Source organism: Drosophila ananassae, chromosome 2R (genome assembly GCF_017639315.1).
Source record: "Drosophila ananassae strain 14024-0371.13 chromosome 2R, ASM1763931v2, whole genome shotgun sequence".
NCBI classification, from domain to species: domain Eukaryota; kingdom Metazoa; phylum Arthropoda; class Insecta; order Diptera; family Drosophilidae; genus Drosophila; species Drosophila ananassae.
The window spans coordinates 16,992,443-17,005,159 of record NC_057928.1 but is presented as its reverse complement, the minus strand read 5'-3'; the positions used below and the strand labels follow the sequence as shown (position 1 = coordinate 17,005,159).

Below are 12,717 nucleotides of genomic sequence, written 5' to 3'. Positions count from 1 at the left end.
TGATTGTTGCTGCCTTGCAAAGTAGTTATCGCATAAGTCCATGCACATCAAATGCGATTTATTTATTAGCACCCCACAGCAGCAACATCAACAGCAACAATAGCAACATTTGCAACAAAATCAGCAACAAAAGCAACAGTTGCCGGCTATTACTTTATACAATGCCGCTGCTTATTTGGATAAACATAAAAACCCCCAAAGAGCATTAAGCCTGGGCGATCCATGCCGAGGGCCACACACACACACTATCAGTCAGTCAGTCAGTCAGCCAGTCATTCATCCGATCCATTCCGTACCACACCATATAGCTGTATAGCTGTATAGCATATACCATATAGCATATAGCATACGATCCATCCATCCATCCATCCATCCGCTGTGGGCTCATTCACAAGCACTCGGCGTAGTCGTCGCCGCCGACTTTTGCCTATTTTTGTATGCGTAACGCAATCTATTCATAAAATAAAATTAAATAAAATAAAAAAAAAAAACAAGCAACACAGTGCCTTCACAGGCGGCAGATACAAATGAAAAAAAATACATATTTTCATTTACAAGACCGGAAGAGCACTTCCTCTCTGATGTGATGGCTGTACCATCAATCGCGGCACCCGCACCAAGATACAAGCGACATGTTGCTGCTGTGCCTGTTGCTGTTGCTGTCGCTCTGGCTGTTGCTGCTGATATTGCTGTGGATGTTGTTGTTGTGTCGTATGCTAAATACTTAATACTAAATGCCTGGCCTGGCCCGTGTCCGCTGCTTGAATATGCAACTCTGGTCGGGGGCAGTCCACAGCAAGACACTGCGAAAAAACAGTTTATAGAAACAATACATAAATTAAAATCACTTTAAAGGTGCAATAGTCTTCATAATGCTTTAAAAAATATTTTAAAATTTCTTTATATTTTTGAAAAAATATTTTACAGTGCATTCCTATCCCATGTTGCTACATACAGTAGATCTGCCTAGTTTTATTTTGTGCTGTGATATCGCCGCTGAAGCTTAGTCCGCCCATCCATCCGCCTGTCCGCTGTCCGGTGTCCGTTTGTCCGCTAGTTCCGTTGTCCGCTCATTGGAAATGCAATGCCATGTGTGTGATTTTTATTGAAGCACATCCAGAGATATAAAACAAGATTTATGCGAAATGAATATATTCATGTTCCGTCAATCGGATGAGTTGGCTAGATCTGTGTTTTGGGGGAACTTCCATATCCATATCCATAAAAAGCAAAGGAATTAAGTCATTTAAGATGTAGAAAGGAAGAGTACCCAACTCTTTGATAAGAAAGATTTTGTTCTGAAAATTTTCCCAAAAAAAAAACCGAAAAAAAGCTAGAACGTGGCTGGGAAAATATTTGAAATAACATTTAGCGAAAAACTGGCGCCTTTGCGAATTTCCTTCGTCTAAATCGAAGTGCTCATTAAATCGTGGCGTAAAATTGTTTCAGGGGGAAAAAAATTCAAATTCAAAAGAAAATCTTAGTCAGTTCCGAGAGGGATTGAGGGTGATGTTTTTCGAAATTTTGTAGGAAAGAGGTGAGAATTGGCCAACAAAAATAAATTCAAATTGGAAACCATGGCCATGGGGATATATTTACGGCATTCGATATTTATAGTTTGAACTCAAACAGGTGTAAACCGTAAAATAGCAAAACATTGTTTAAATCATTTCATTGTAAACTTCTCTGCTGCCCCTCTGATCTCTCACAGCCTCAGTTTTTTCTTTCCGAAGCATCTCTGGATTGTCCAAAAGTATAAACAAAAGTGCCAACAAATTGCTGAGCAAAAAAAAGGCGAAATGAAGCTTCCAGGAAAATCAAAAAATCGTTCTCATTTATAATGTGTGTAGTTCATCAAAATTTTTTGGCACGCGGCCCCTTGCGGTGGCATTGTTCTGGTGTTGAGATATCCAGCCGAAGATACCGATACTCTCGGATATACCCAAAGATATACAAGATACAGATACTCATACCACAAAAAAAAAACGGATCGCAGGCTTAATTTGAATTATTTGGCCGTAAATAAAGCACAATGGGAGCCAGGGTATCATGCACCCTCCCACCACCTCCATCATAACCGTGGACTCTTGAAATGGGATTTTTATTTCGTTGTTTCGTCCGTCTTTGAATTGGACTCCCCGCAACTGACAGTGTGGGGGCCTGGAGTAAAGCACAGAAATATTTATTATCATAAGAAACGGTAGTGGAGAAGCATCATCTGCAGCATCAGTAACATCACTGAAAAGGAAAACGATTTCTCAATGTCTTTTATATCATAGCATAGTCCAGTCCAGAGAGTCTCCCGTATAGTGTTGCCGGTTCTCAACCTTTTGTACTTTAGCCAAAAATAAAAGAACATCAAGGTAGCAGTTTTAAAGCCAGAGTTAAAACTGGTAAGTACCTTATATAATTATTTAAAAATTCATAAAAATATCTAATGAGTTTCTTCTACGGTCTTGGCTCTCCCGAAAGTATGCTATAAAATTTTGTTTTATTAAATTACCAATAAAAATTTAATATCTTGAAGGTTAATAAAGTCCAGCTTATATTCCTTATAAGCCCCTTTATATCCAGGGTATCAGACAACACAAAAGACAAAGACGCGCTCTTGGAATGGATCGAGAAACTTGTTTAGCACGCGTTACAGCGGCTGCCTGTTTTTCTGAGCGGGGGCTTTCAAAATGTTTGCGGTCGGTCGGTCACTCAGCTTCCTCCTCCTCTTCCTAACATCCCCCACTACCCACCTAAAAGAAAAAATACTCCATCTCCGCCCTGCAGCAGCCGCGCCCACTTTGTTTCCATATCTATATAAATTTTACTCAAATTTTAATATAGTTTTTATTCCCCATAGACACAGATTACAACTTTTAAATATTTTTTTCAAAATTTTCATAGGTTTTCAGTTTAATAAAATTTATTAATGTATTCAATATTAAATAAATTTATGTAAATTTATATAAATTTATTTTTTGTAGAGCTTTAGAAGAGATCTTTTTCTAAAATCTCCTTAAGTGCTTATTATTATCTACTTGGCTTAATCCGTTGGTCTAAGCCTTGATTACTTTGATCCAAGTCCCCCCACAAAAAAAAAGTATATATATGCATATAATATATATTAACAAAAACGAAAATCGAAAAGCAAAAAATAAAAGCAAAACCCCTTCTGAAGAGCATCACTGCGTGGGCTCATTGTGGAATTTCTACACTCATTCTTGATTGTTTCGTTTCGTTTTACGCTCTGGGCCAAAAAGTGATGGCATATGGCAGGCAAAGGGTCTGCATTCCAGTTGAATTGGTTTTGGCTCAAGAGCCGGGAGCTCCAAAGTTAAAAAAAAAAAATATATATATGTATATATATATAAAATTTCTTTCGACCTGGCCAAGCCCGAACTTAAAATCGGATGGCAAAGAAGCGGCAGCAGATAATAAATTTGAATTTCAATAAATTATTTTGTTGCTACAAGACAGCTCAGAAGAGGCAACGGATGAGTTCGGTTTGAGCCAAGTCAGTTGCCTCTTTTCCACTTCATTGTGCTCCATTCCGTTCCCTTCTGAATGGTCGAAACCCCGATCTTTGTTGTTTTTTTTTATTTTCTCATCTCTGTTGACTTGTCTTGCGTGAATTTCATTCAACAAAATATTTCTGTTTAGCAATTTCTTTTTGGCTTTGTCGTTGTATTGTATTTTTTACCTATATATATTTTTTTTTTCTGGCCATTATTGGCCAAGACTGTCAATTGATTGAGGGCTAAGGGGTGTGTGTGTGTACATACCAAGATCTGTCATAGTTATGGTCTGATGAAGTGATCAGGCCTTGACATTGATCAAATGCCAAGAGCCTGACATCTGCCAGTGGGCGTAGAAAACACAATTTTTCGTCTTTTCAAGATTTCGAAAAAAATTTAGAAAAAAAATCTATAAAGATGGGAGAAAATAAAAATCTTTTAAACTACATTTAAACTTTAAACCATTTAGGTTCATTGAATTTTAATCCATTCAGTTAGTTAGTTTTCTTTCCAAAATCGTAGATCTTCTTCAAAAGCTTCTGAATTTAAAATTTTACTAAAATTTCAGATTTAAAGAGATGATCCCCACTCTGTAACCACTTTCGTCAGACATGGGTATAAAAATTTCCGGCTAGGCACAGCTTGACATCCGTTTAGGAGTCTATATTTGTATATATCCCCATATATAATGCCCACAAGTGTCAGAGACACCTGAGGAGAGATGGGCCCCGGACCCGGCCCCAGTTGTGTTTTCGGATCGTTTCTGGCCATAATCCGGCAGCAGTATTAATTCATGGAAATTCCGTCAAAAGAAATTTTGAGTTCATTCCCGGGACCAGGCTAGCTCCATCTCTACTCACACATGGTAACCAGTTTTAAGTTTCTTCTTCTATTTTTTTTCTTATTTATTTTTTTTTTTTTTTTGGCAACGGCGTCAAGTCAACTGACAAAGCTAACAAACAACCTTCGTCATTAGCCAAACTATGGCATGTCAACGAAAATTAGCATTTTTTTACAGCGGGAGGCCGGCAGCAACAACTATGTCTATGAGTACAACTACACTTGGCGAAAGAATATATGATTTTTGGAGAGTTTAAGATTAAAAGTTTCAGAATAGATTGGGATAAAGTGGAATATATTTGTTAAATAATAATTAGAGGCTCAAAAATGAAACAACAAAATATTAACCAAAAATTTCTCTCAGTGTACGAGGGGGCAGAGAGAACCCGATTTACACTTGGAGCTAAAAGCTATGGACTGTGAGCTGTTCGCTGCTCGCTGTTCGCCGAGCCTCGTCAGATGCGTAGGTAAAAAAGCCGACTTTAGTCCGCTTGATGAACTATATCCACTTTATACACATATCTATGATGTTGTTGTTGCTGCTGTTGCTGTTGCTGTTGCTGTTGCTGTTACTGCCACTGCCTCAGTTGGCGTCTCTGCCACAGAGCCGGCCTACGCATCTTTAGCTATTTCGTTTGAGCCGCCCACGCATTTGAGTTTGCTTAGAAATAAACGGCAAAACAACCAACAAATTCAAATTAATGTTGTATTCGCATTATTGTGTGAGTGTAGGCTCTCTGTAGGCTTTATGGCTATATGGCAGATATATAATACAGTTTAGAGCCAGCCCGCCCGAGTGTCTGCCACATTTACCGCCACTCACCCGGTATCTCTATCTGTATCTCTATCTGTATCTGTATCTGTTCATATCCATCCATCTAGCCTGGCTAAATGTATCTGTATCTGAATCTGAATCTCTGTAACTTTGACTATTACTGTTGTTATTGTATCTGTATCTATATGCGGCCATCGGTTAAACCTCTAAAGTGCCATAGATTATTATAACACACGCGCTATGCGACTGTGCTGCGGTTAGCCGCAAAATTCAAAACCGAAACAGACACTCCAAGCCCAAAGGCCCCACACGAGCTATATCCGCCCCTGTCCCCTGGAAATGCATTAGGGGGGAGGAAGTCAGGGCGAGGTAGGGACTGGGACTGGAGTTGCAATTCCTCCCCACCCATTGGGGAGGAATTAAAGAAAATGGCTGTCAACGGAGCAACGGTAAAGAAAATGTATGAGAGGAAAGCCCACAACGGAAATGGCAAAGTAAAAATAAGTTATGGTAGGTGGGCTCTAAAAAAATATTATAAGAGGGAGGGATTTAAAAATAAGAAAACACTCCTTAAGTAATTCAAATAACAAACTCCAAAGACTAACAAAATTATATTTTTAATTATCCCAATAGAGCCCTTAAAGCCACCTTTAAGGACAAAATTAGAGGGGTATTTAAGATCAAAATTAATAAAAAACCATGGAATTAAAAATATTAATATTTATTAATAATTGAAACTAAAAATCTACAAACATAATAAGCAACTATTTTTACTGTTTTTTCTACTATTTTTTTCCACTCCATAATCAACCAAAATTAGTGAATGGAATTGTAAAAGTGGTTTCAAGCTTTCAACAAAAAATAAATAAAAAAAAAATATGAAAAAATCATAAATTGAAGCTGCCACGCCTTGTTTGGGACAAATATTTCCAAATGCGCAGGCGCAGCAGAGTGCAGTACCGAAAGTGCTGCCAAAATGCAGTTTAATCACCTCCAGAAAGACAACCCACATGGCACATGGCATAAGGAGGCGGCCCACACCAAAAATGCACATTAGAGAGCACGTCGCATAAGAGTGGGTTAAACACGATGGGGTTAAGACCGGAGGAAGAGGAGGAGCCATCGATCAGCCAGCGGACTGCAGATTTAATTACCAGACTCGGAGCCGGGGATTTTCACTCGCCTGGCAACAAGCCAGAGCGAAAATGAAAGCTTTCAAGACTCGCCACTTTTACAGAGAAAATAAATTATATAAATATATAAAAATAAAAAATATACGATTCCACAAAAATCTTAATTTCCTTCGTCTGACATTCATATAAAATCATTAAACTATTTAAAATATCCCTAAACTATAATAATTTTTTAGTTCAGTGTACTCCCGATTGGGGCTTCGACGCCGCTGTCGCCGTCGACGCCAACGCAGCGAGACGCGCGCCGCCAACGTTGAATGAAATTTCATTCACAAAAATTCACAAAAACGAAGCCAAAAAGGCAATGGACACAAGTCACGCATGCGCGGATTGGATCGGTTCGGATCGGATCGGATCGAATCGGTGCCGGAATGGCATGGAGTGGTAGTGTAGTATAGTGAATCCGATTCAGGGGAGTCGGCTTCCAAGGGGGGGCATCGCAGAAATTACAGCGAAAAATATGCAGCCTGTCTGGGCGTCGTTTCTGTTGCCCAACCGGAAGTATTAAATTCCAATTATGGCGACAAGATATTCGCTGTCTCGAGATAGTTTGTCGCAGTGTCTTTCCTTTCCTTCTTTTTTATTGTTTTTGAATTTGTTGAAAATCATCAAGGGCGGGAAGGAGGGGATGTAGAGTGGGGGAGATCTCCACTAACTGCCCACGACCTCCATGAGACGCCGGCGCAGTCTTTGGCGCACATCATCGAACTCGGGCAGGGGCACTAGGTTGAATTCCTCGCCAGAATCCAGGCGGTGGTCGTACAGCTCCTCGCCATAAACATCATGCCAGTCTGGAAAAGATTCAAATAATTAATTTTAATTTATATTTATTTTAAGAGAAATATTAACCCACCTCTGCTGAAGTTCTGGGCGTGAAATCTAACCCAAAGGGTGTACCTATACAGATCAGTCCTGAGGCTATAGCCCATTATCTTAATATTTCGCAGCTTTGGTTTGTCGCTGTTTGGATGCTTTGTGGGTAGCATTCCCCGACGGGGATACTGGCTGAGGGCCACATGCTCATCAGCTGAAAAGGGTTCAAAAAGAGAGAGATTAGGACATTGCTGATAACTGAAAACAAAACAACCTTACCCGTTCCCAACCCCATTATCTGAGGATAGAGACTCTTTCCTTCGCCGCAGGTTAGATCCTGGTTACTGCGACATGTGGAGAGTGGTGGCAGTCCAGCCAGATCCACCAAAGTGGGAAACACATCCAATAGTTCACTGACATCATGATGGTACTTCGGCTTAGTCACAGGAAACTGGGGGCTTCGGATAATCAGTGGAACCCTTAGAGCCACCTCGAAGTTACTGTACTTGGCCCATTCGGCATGCTCCCCCAGAGACCAACCATGATCCCCCAGCACCACCACAACAGTATTATCCAAATCCAAGCCGGACATCAACTTTCCAAAAAGATCATCCACATAGGCCACAGAGGCGTAATATCCCTGGCGTATCTGGGCAGCCTGGTGCTGGGAAATGGGTCCATAGGGAAAGGATATATTCGAGTGCTTGAAGTCATCCCTGGCTCGGACATCGGTGTAGGGATTCCAGGCCACAGCCGGCATATTCGGTGGCTTGAGTCGGTCCTCCGTGTAATTATAAAACTTTTGGAGGGGAAATCTCGATAGGAATTGTTTGGGAAAGCGGAAGTTGATATGTGGCTTGTGGAATCCCATTGCCATGAAGAAGGGTTCCGCGTGGTTATGCTTTCGCGACTCCACAAATCGCATCGCCTCCGCCACAGATTCTATGTCCGGTAGTGTCTTAAACGGTTGCGTTTGGAGCTCCACAGGACAGATGAGGTTCTTGCGGAGGATCCCCTCCCTATCCGGGCACACAGGTGAGTTCATGAACTGTTCTGTTCGTGGCCGGAAAGCGGGAGCTGACCAGCTCAAAGGATAGTCATCCGTGTTGTTCGAGGAGAGTCCCGGGTGGAAGACCTTGCCGCAGCTGTAGGTGTAGTAGCCATGCTCCTTGAAGTACTGCGGCAGGGTGGTGAAGTTTCCGGAAAAGGTCCGCCAGTAACTGTAGAAATCGTAAAGGTGCAGGGTATCCGGTCGTCTACCAGTGAGGAGAGAATTTCGGCTGGGTGCACAAAGAGCTTGCTGGAAAAAATAAATTAAAATTTAATATTTAAAATTAAAAAGATATCCCCAAATCATTACCTGACTATAGGCTCTCGTAAACACATGACTGCCCTGAGCAAAGGCATCCAAGTTCGGAGTACTAGCCAGGGAGTCCCCATAGGCGCCGAGCACCGGCCGCAAATCATCAAAGATGACCAGAACCACATTGGAACGCCTAATCCGGTCTTGAGAAACTGCCTCCAGAAGACTGAAAAAGGAGAGCAAGAGCAACCGAAGAACCAAACGAATACAGGTCATATCCACGGCGATTGAGATTCGCGACTGTGGACTGGAAGATGCCGACAGAGACACGGCGGATGTACAGATGCCGGCATATGGGATATGTTACCCATGTTAGCCTTGAGGTATATCACTTTCTTAAATAAAATTAAAGACAATTTTTAATTTTGAAATATAAAAAATGCAAAAAGGATGAAAATTAAGCTCATTTCGTGAATCATTGAATACCTGTTTATGTTTTTGATAAAACCTACCTCTAGGGTATCTTTGGGTCGCCTCCTTCTCCGGTAGATTCACTCCACTTGTTTACTTGCCTCTCTGATAGACCTCAAAAGAAACAAAATATGCCGCATCGGGGTAAGGCCAGCGGCGTAATTCAAAACCGTCCTCCATTATATTTCAATTGAATTTAACGGAAGCGCGGCTCGACGACAATATGGGCTGTGGGTGTATCAGCCATATATAAGCAGGGAAATTCTTAAACATCGACGTAAAACTTTAATAAAACAATTGAAACTTTTAAACAAAAATCTTAAATGGTGCGATATACCATTTTTAGCTAAAAACAGTAATTTATTTTGAACTTAGTCACTTTTCTCGCCACTAAATGCCAATAAGCATCTTATCTTTAACAAATATATGCGTAAATGTCAATAAATTCCCTTAAACGAAAATAGATTTATCCGCGAATGTGACTATATGTGTATAACTACAATATATATTTTTTTTCTTATGTTCCCTAATCTGGATAGTTCCATGATTCTTATTTACATATAATGTGTGATATTTCAAAGCTAACGATTAACAATAATAGAATAACAATAAATAAAATATTGGGGTTTTGTGATATCAAAAATATATGTGCAGTCGTCATAAAGAAAAGTCACATGATCAGAGACCACCAAATCCATTAGAGTTAATAATAAAGGACAGGCCTTTGCTTAGAAGACACTCCCGCAGTTGTGGCACCGCTTCTCCTTCATAGCCAAACAACATAGGATTCCGATGGGGAAGAAAAAAATGGCGCAGCACAGGCCGGCTGCTGAATAGGTGTCCTCCAGTAAACCAATTCGGCAGGCCGGACATCCTCCAATCACTATTATCTCCGTGGCTATTGGAGGAACCGGCGGCTGGATGACCACGTTGACCGGAGTCGTCTCGAAGGCTCCGTAGGAGGGAGCGTGCATAGTGGGCGGTGGCGCAGTTGGTGCTCCATAATGCGTGCCGGCTATCAATCCGGAATCTGTTGATAGCAATACGGATTTTAGTATGGGTTTCCAGATAATCTAAGTGACATACCATGAGTTGAGGTTGCGTTCATGACTTCTTCGTAGCTCGGAGGAGCGTCCTCTTTGGGGGCATTGGCCATACTGACTATTAAGATTAAACCTCACTCCAGTGACTCACGCTGATTTGATGGTGTTTAATTTAACATATACCTAGGTAATAATTGTGTTAACTATAAAAATGTGTTTTGTTTTTCTTTCTTTGTTGGGATGCGTAAATCAACACTTTAAGTTCGTGCTTTACAGCACTTTTAATTATCTGTGGCATTATCCAACACTGGGAGCGGGAATTTTAAAATCTGCATTCTTAGACGTAAAAATATGTCGCTTTCTTATTTATTTCAAACAACTATTTCTGCTTAATATAATTTTTAGTTTTTCAAAAAACTTAACTTATAAAATAAATATACATTATTTCTATAAAAACCTATGGGCAAACTTGTAATAGCCATCTATCTGGCTCTGTGTAAGCGAGGACTTCTGCTTGGCCAGGACCTTCTTAAAGTCCTGAATCTCTATTTCTGTGGCCTCAAAATTCCGCTGGAATGCCTCGATAGCCGCCTCATTGCACAGATTGCACAGATCCGCTCCGGAATAGCGCTGTGTTACCAAGGAAATCTCCTCCAGATTAACATTTTCATGAAAAGGCATTCGCTGGGCATGGAGCTGTAGCAACGCCAGTCGGGATTCCGTATCAGGGGCTGGCACATGAATAAGTTTATCAAATCGACCGGGACGCATCAGGGCATCGTCGATCATATCCGGACGATTAGTGGCCGCTACGACCAGTATATGCTGCTGACTGCCGCCCGCCACGATGCCATCCATTTCGGTGAGTAGCGTTGACAGAATCCTTAGCTGGACTTGACCACCACCGCGGCCACTCGAAACAGTTCTCTTGCCAACAAGGGAATCTGTAAATTTAAAATATATATAGAGAAATAATTTATTGATCATCAAAAGTTCACCAAACTTACCAATCTCGTCCAGAAAAATCAAACAAGGTGCGTTTTTCCGAGCCGTGTCAAAAATTCTGGTAATGAATCTCTCAGCACAGCCAACATAGGGTGAGTAAACCTCTGCCGCCGACGTGGCAATAAAAGTCATACTGGCTTCCTTGGCCAGGCACTTGGCAACAGTGGTCTTGGCACAGCCGGGTGGCCCATAAAGCAGGACTCCTTTCGGGAGAGACAATCCAAAGCGGGCAAAGGATGCACTCTGTTGCAGTCCAGCCAAAACCGACACTTGCAGGGTGCGCTTTAGCGATTCCATTCCGCCAATAATCTCAAAACCGTCCGTCATTTTTGACACTCGAACGTCCGTAGAACGCGAAGCACTCGGTTGAGTGCTAAGCAGTGATTCCCTGAAAATGCTCTCAACATCGGAGTCTTCTTTGGTCAGAGATTTCTGTTGCACACGCCTCAGAAGGAGCATGAAATCTGCCATTACATAGCCCTGCGTATTCCGAGCTATGTGCTCTAGAAGACCCTCCGAAAGATGCAGTTCCTGCTCCTGGCAGAGATCTCTCACAAGTAACTTGCGCTGCTCCTCGTTTGGCATATTAATGGCTATCTCTCGAATGAAACGTCTGCGGGCGTGCTCGTGCAAGGAGTCGGGCGAACTCGACGTTGCCATGCAGAAGATTCCCTGTGGCAGTAAATCAATTAGCTTGTAAAGTTGCGCGGATATGCGGAGGGAGTTGCCTGAGTTTTTGGCATCCGAAGAGTTCGATGCCGGACATAACAACTCAATATCCTCTATGAATATTACAATCGGTGCTGCGGCGAGAAATAAACTATTAGTTCTTACTTCATCCTTTTAAAATTAAACTTACCTAATGGACGCAATTGCTTCTTAAATGTTTCCGCTGCTCTGAAGATTCGTCTTAGCTCCTCTTCAGTTTCTCCGGGATAGGAACGCAGAACCTGACTGGCTGTGATATAGAAGCCATTGCAGAACTTCCGCTTGAGGAACTCACCAAGGAGTCTACTCTTGCCACAACCCACAGGTCCCACTACCAAGCAAGTTGCAGGAAACCTGGGCAGGAAACAGCTCTCTGAGGTGTTCACCAGCTGGATCAAGGAGTCTAGATGCTCTTCAAATCCATGTGTCAGGTACCTGGATGCGGAAACCAATGGATACGGTATCCTGAGTCGCGTGTCCACCACTTGGAGCTGACACGTCCTTGACACTTCAAAGCAATCATCCTGGTCTACACCTGGAGCATCCACTATTTCCACACTGGCAATTCCCAGCTTACTAAGACGGCGGTGCTGCACGGAACAACCTTTGAGAAGTTTCAAATGCCGCAGGAAGACGCGCAAATCGTCCTGAATCTCCTCCAGCGAAACCAGAGGTCGCATAAACAGCTCCTCCGTAATGGTGACCAAGCAGGTGAGCTGATCCACACTGCCAGCAAACTTTAAAGGTTTTAAGCCCAACAAGTGCTGATTGGCAAGTGATAGTCCAGAGGAAGCCACAGTTCCATCCATAAAGCAACAAGTCTCACTGCCGGCACGTGAGCTGACCCGGCAAACGGCAAAACCACCATCGGATAGGCTGCAGCGGCACCAACCTGACTGGAAAGCATCCTCCCCCGCAGGCAGGTAACATATTTGAGGATGGTAATCGCTGTCGTCCAGCAGGGAGAGCGGAAAAGCAGGATAATCCAACTGCTCCTTGTGCATCTTTTCCTTCCGAAGAATCGCCTAACGCGTCGTGGAATAAAATACCGCGATTAAAA

At 42.1% G+C, this 12,717-nt stretch overlaps 3 protein-coding genes across 3 annotated transcripts; all 3 read right to left on the bottom strand.

The window, feature by feature from the left end:
- Positions 1-5,826: 5,826 nt before the first annotated feature.
- Positions 5,827-8,843, bottom strand: LOC6506843 (iduronate 2-sulfatase). Its single transcript, XM_001957099.4, has 4 exons — positions 8,488-8,843; positions 7,407-8,427; positions 7,168-7,341; positions 5,827-7,105 (listed from the first exon to the last, which is right to left on the bottom strand). Exons 1-4 carry the CDS (start codon positions 8,704-8,706, stop codon positions 6,966-6,968), a joined length of 1,554 nt encoding a protein of 517 aa, XP_001957135.1. The 5' UTR covers positions 8,707-8,843; the 3' UTR covers positions 5,827-6,965.
- A 377-nt stretch (positions 8,844-9,220) lies between these two features.
- Positions 9,221-10,211, bottom strand: LOC6506842 (brain protein I3). The gene is made up of 2 exons (XM_001957100.4): positions 9,988-10,211; positions 9,221-9,931 (listed from the first exon to the last, which is right to left on the bottom strand). Exons 1-2 carry the CDS (start codon positions 10,055-10,057, stop codon positions 9,630-9,632), a joined length of 372 nt encoding a protein of 123 aa, XP_001957136.1. The 5' UTR covers positions 10,058-10,211; the 3' UTR covers positions 9,221-9,629.
- A 72-nt stretch (positions 10,212-10,283) lies between these two features.
- LOC6506840 (cell division control protein 48 homolog E) lies at positions 10,284-12,700 on the bottom strand. The gene is made up of 3 exons (XM_032453635.2): positions 11,809-12,700; positions 10,952-11,752; positions 10,284-10,888 (listed from the first exon to the last, which is right to left on the bottom strand). The coding sequence occupies exons 1-3, from the start codon at positions 12,659-12,661 to the stop codon at positions 10,392-10,394; spliced, it is 2,151 nt and encodes a 716-aa protein (XP_032309526.1). The 5' UTR covers positions 12,662-12,700; the 3' UTR covers positions 10,284-10,391.
- Positions 12,701-12,717: the final 17 nt, after the last annotated feature.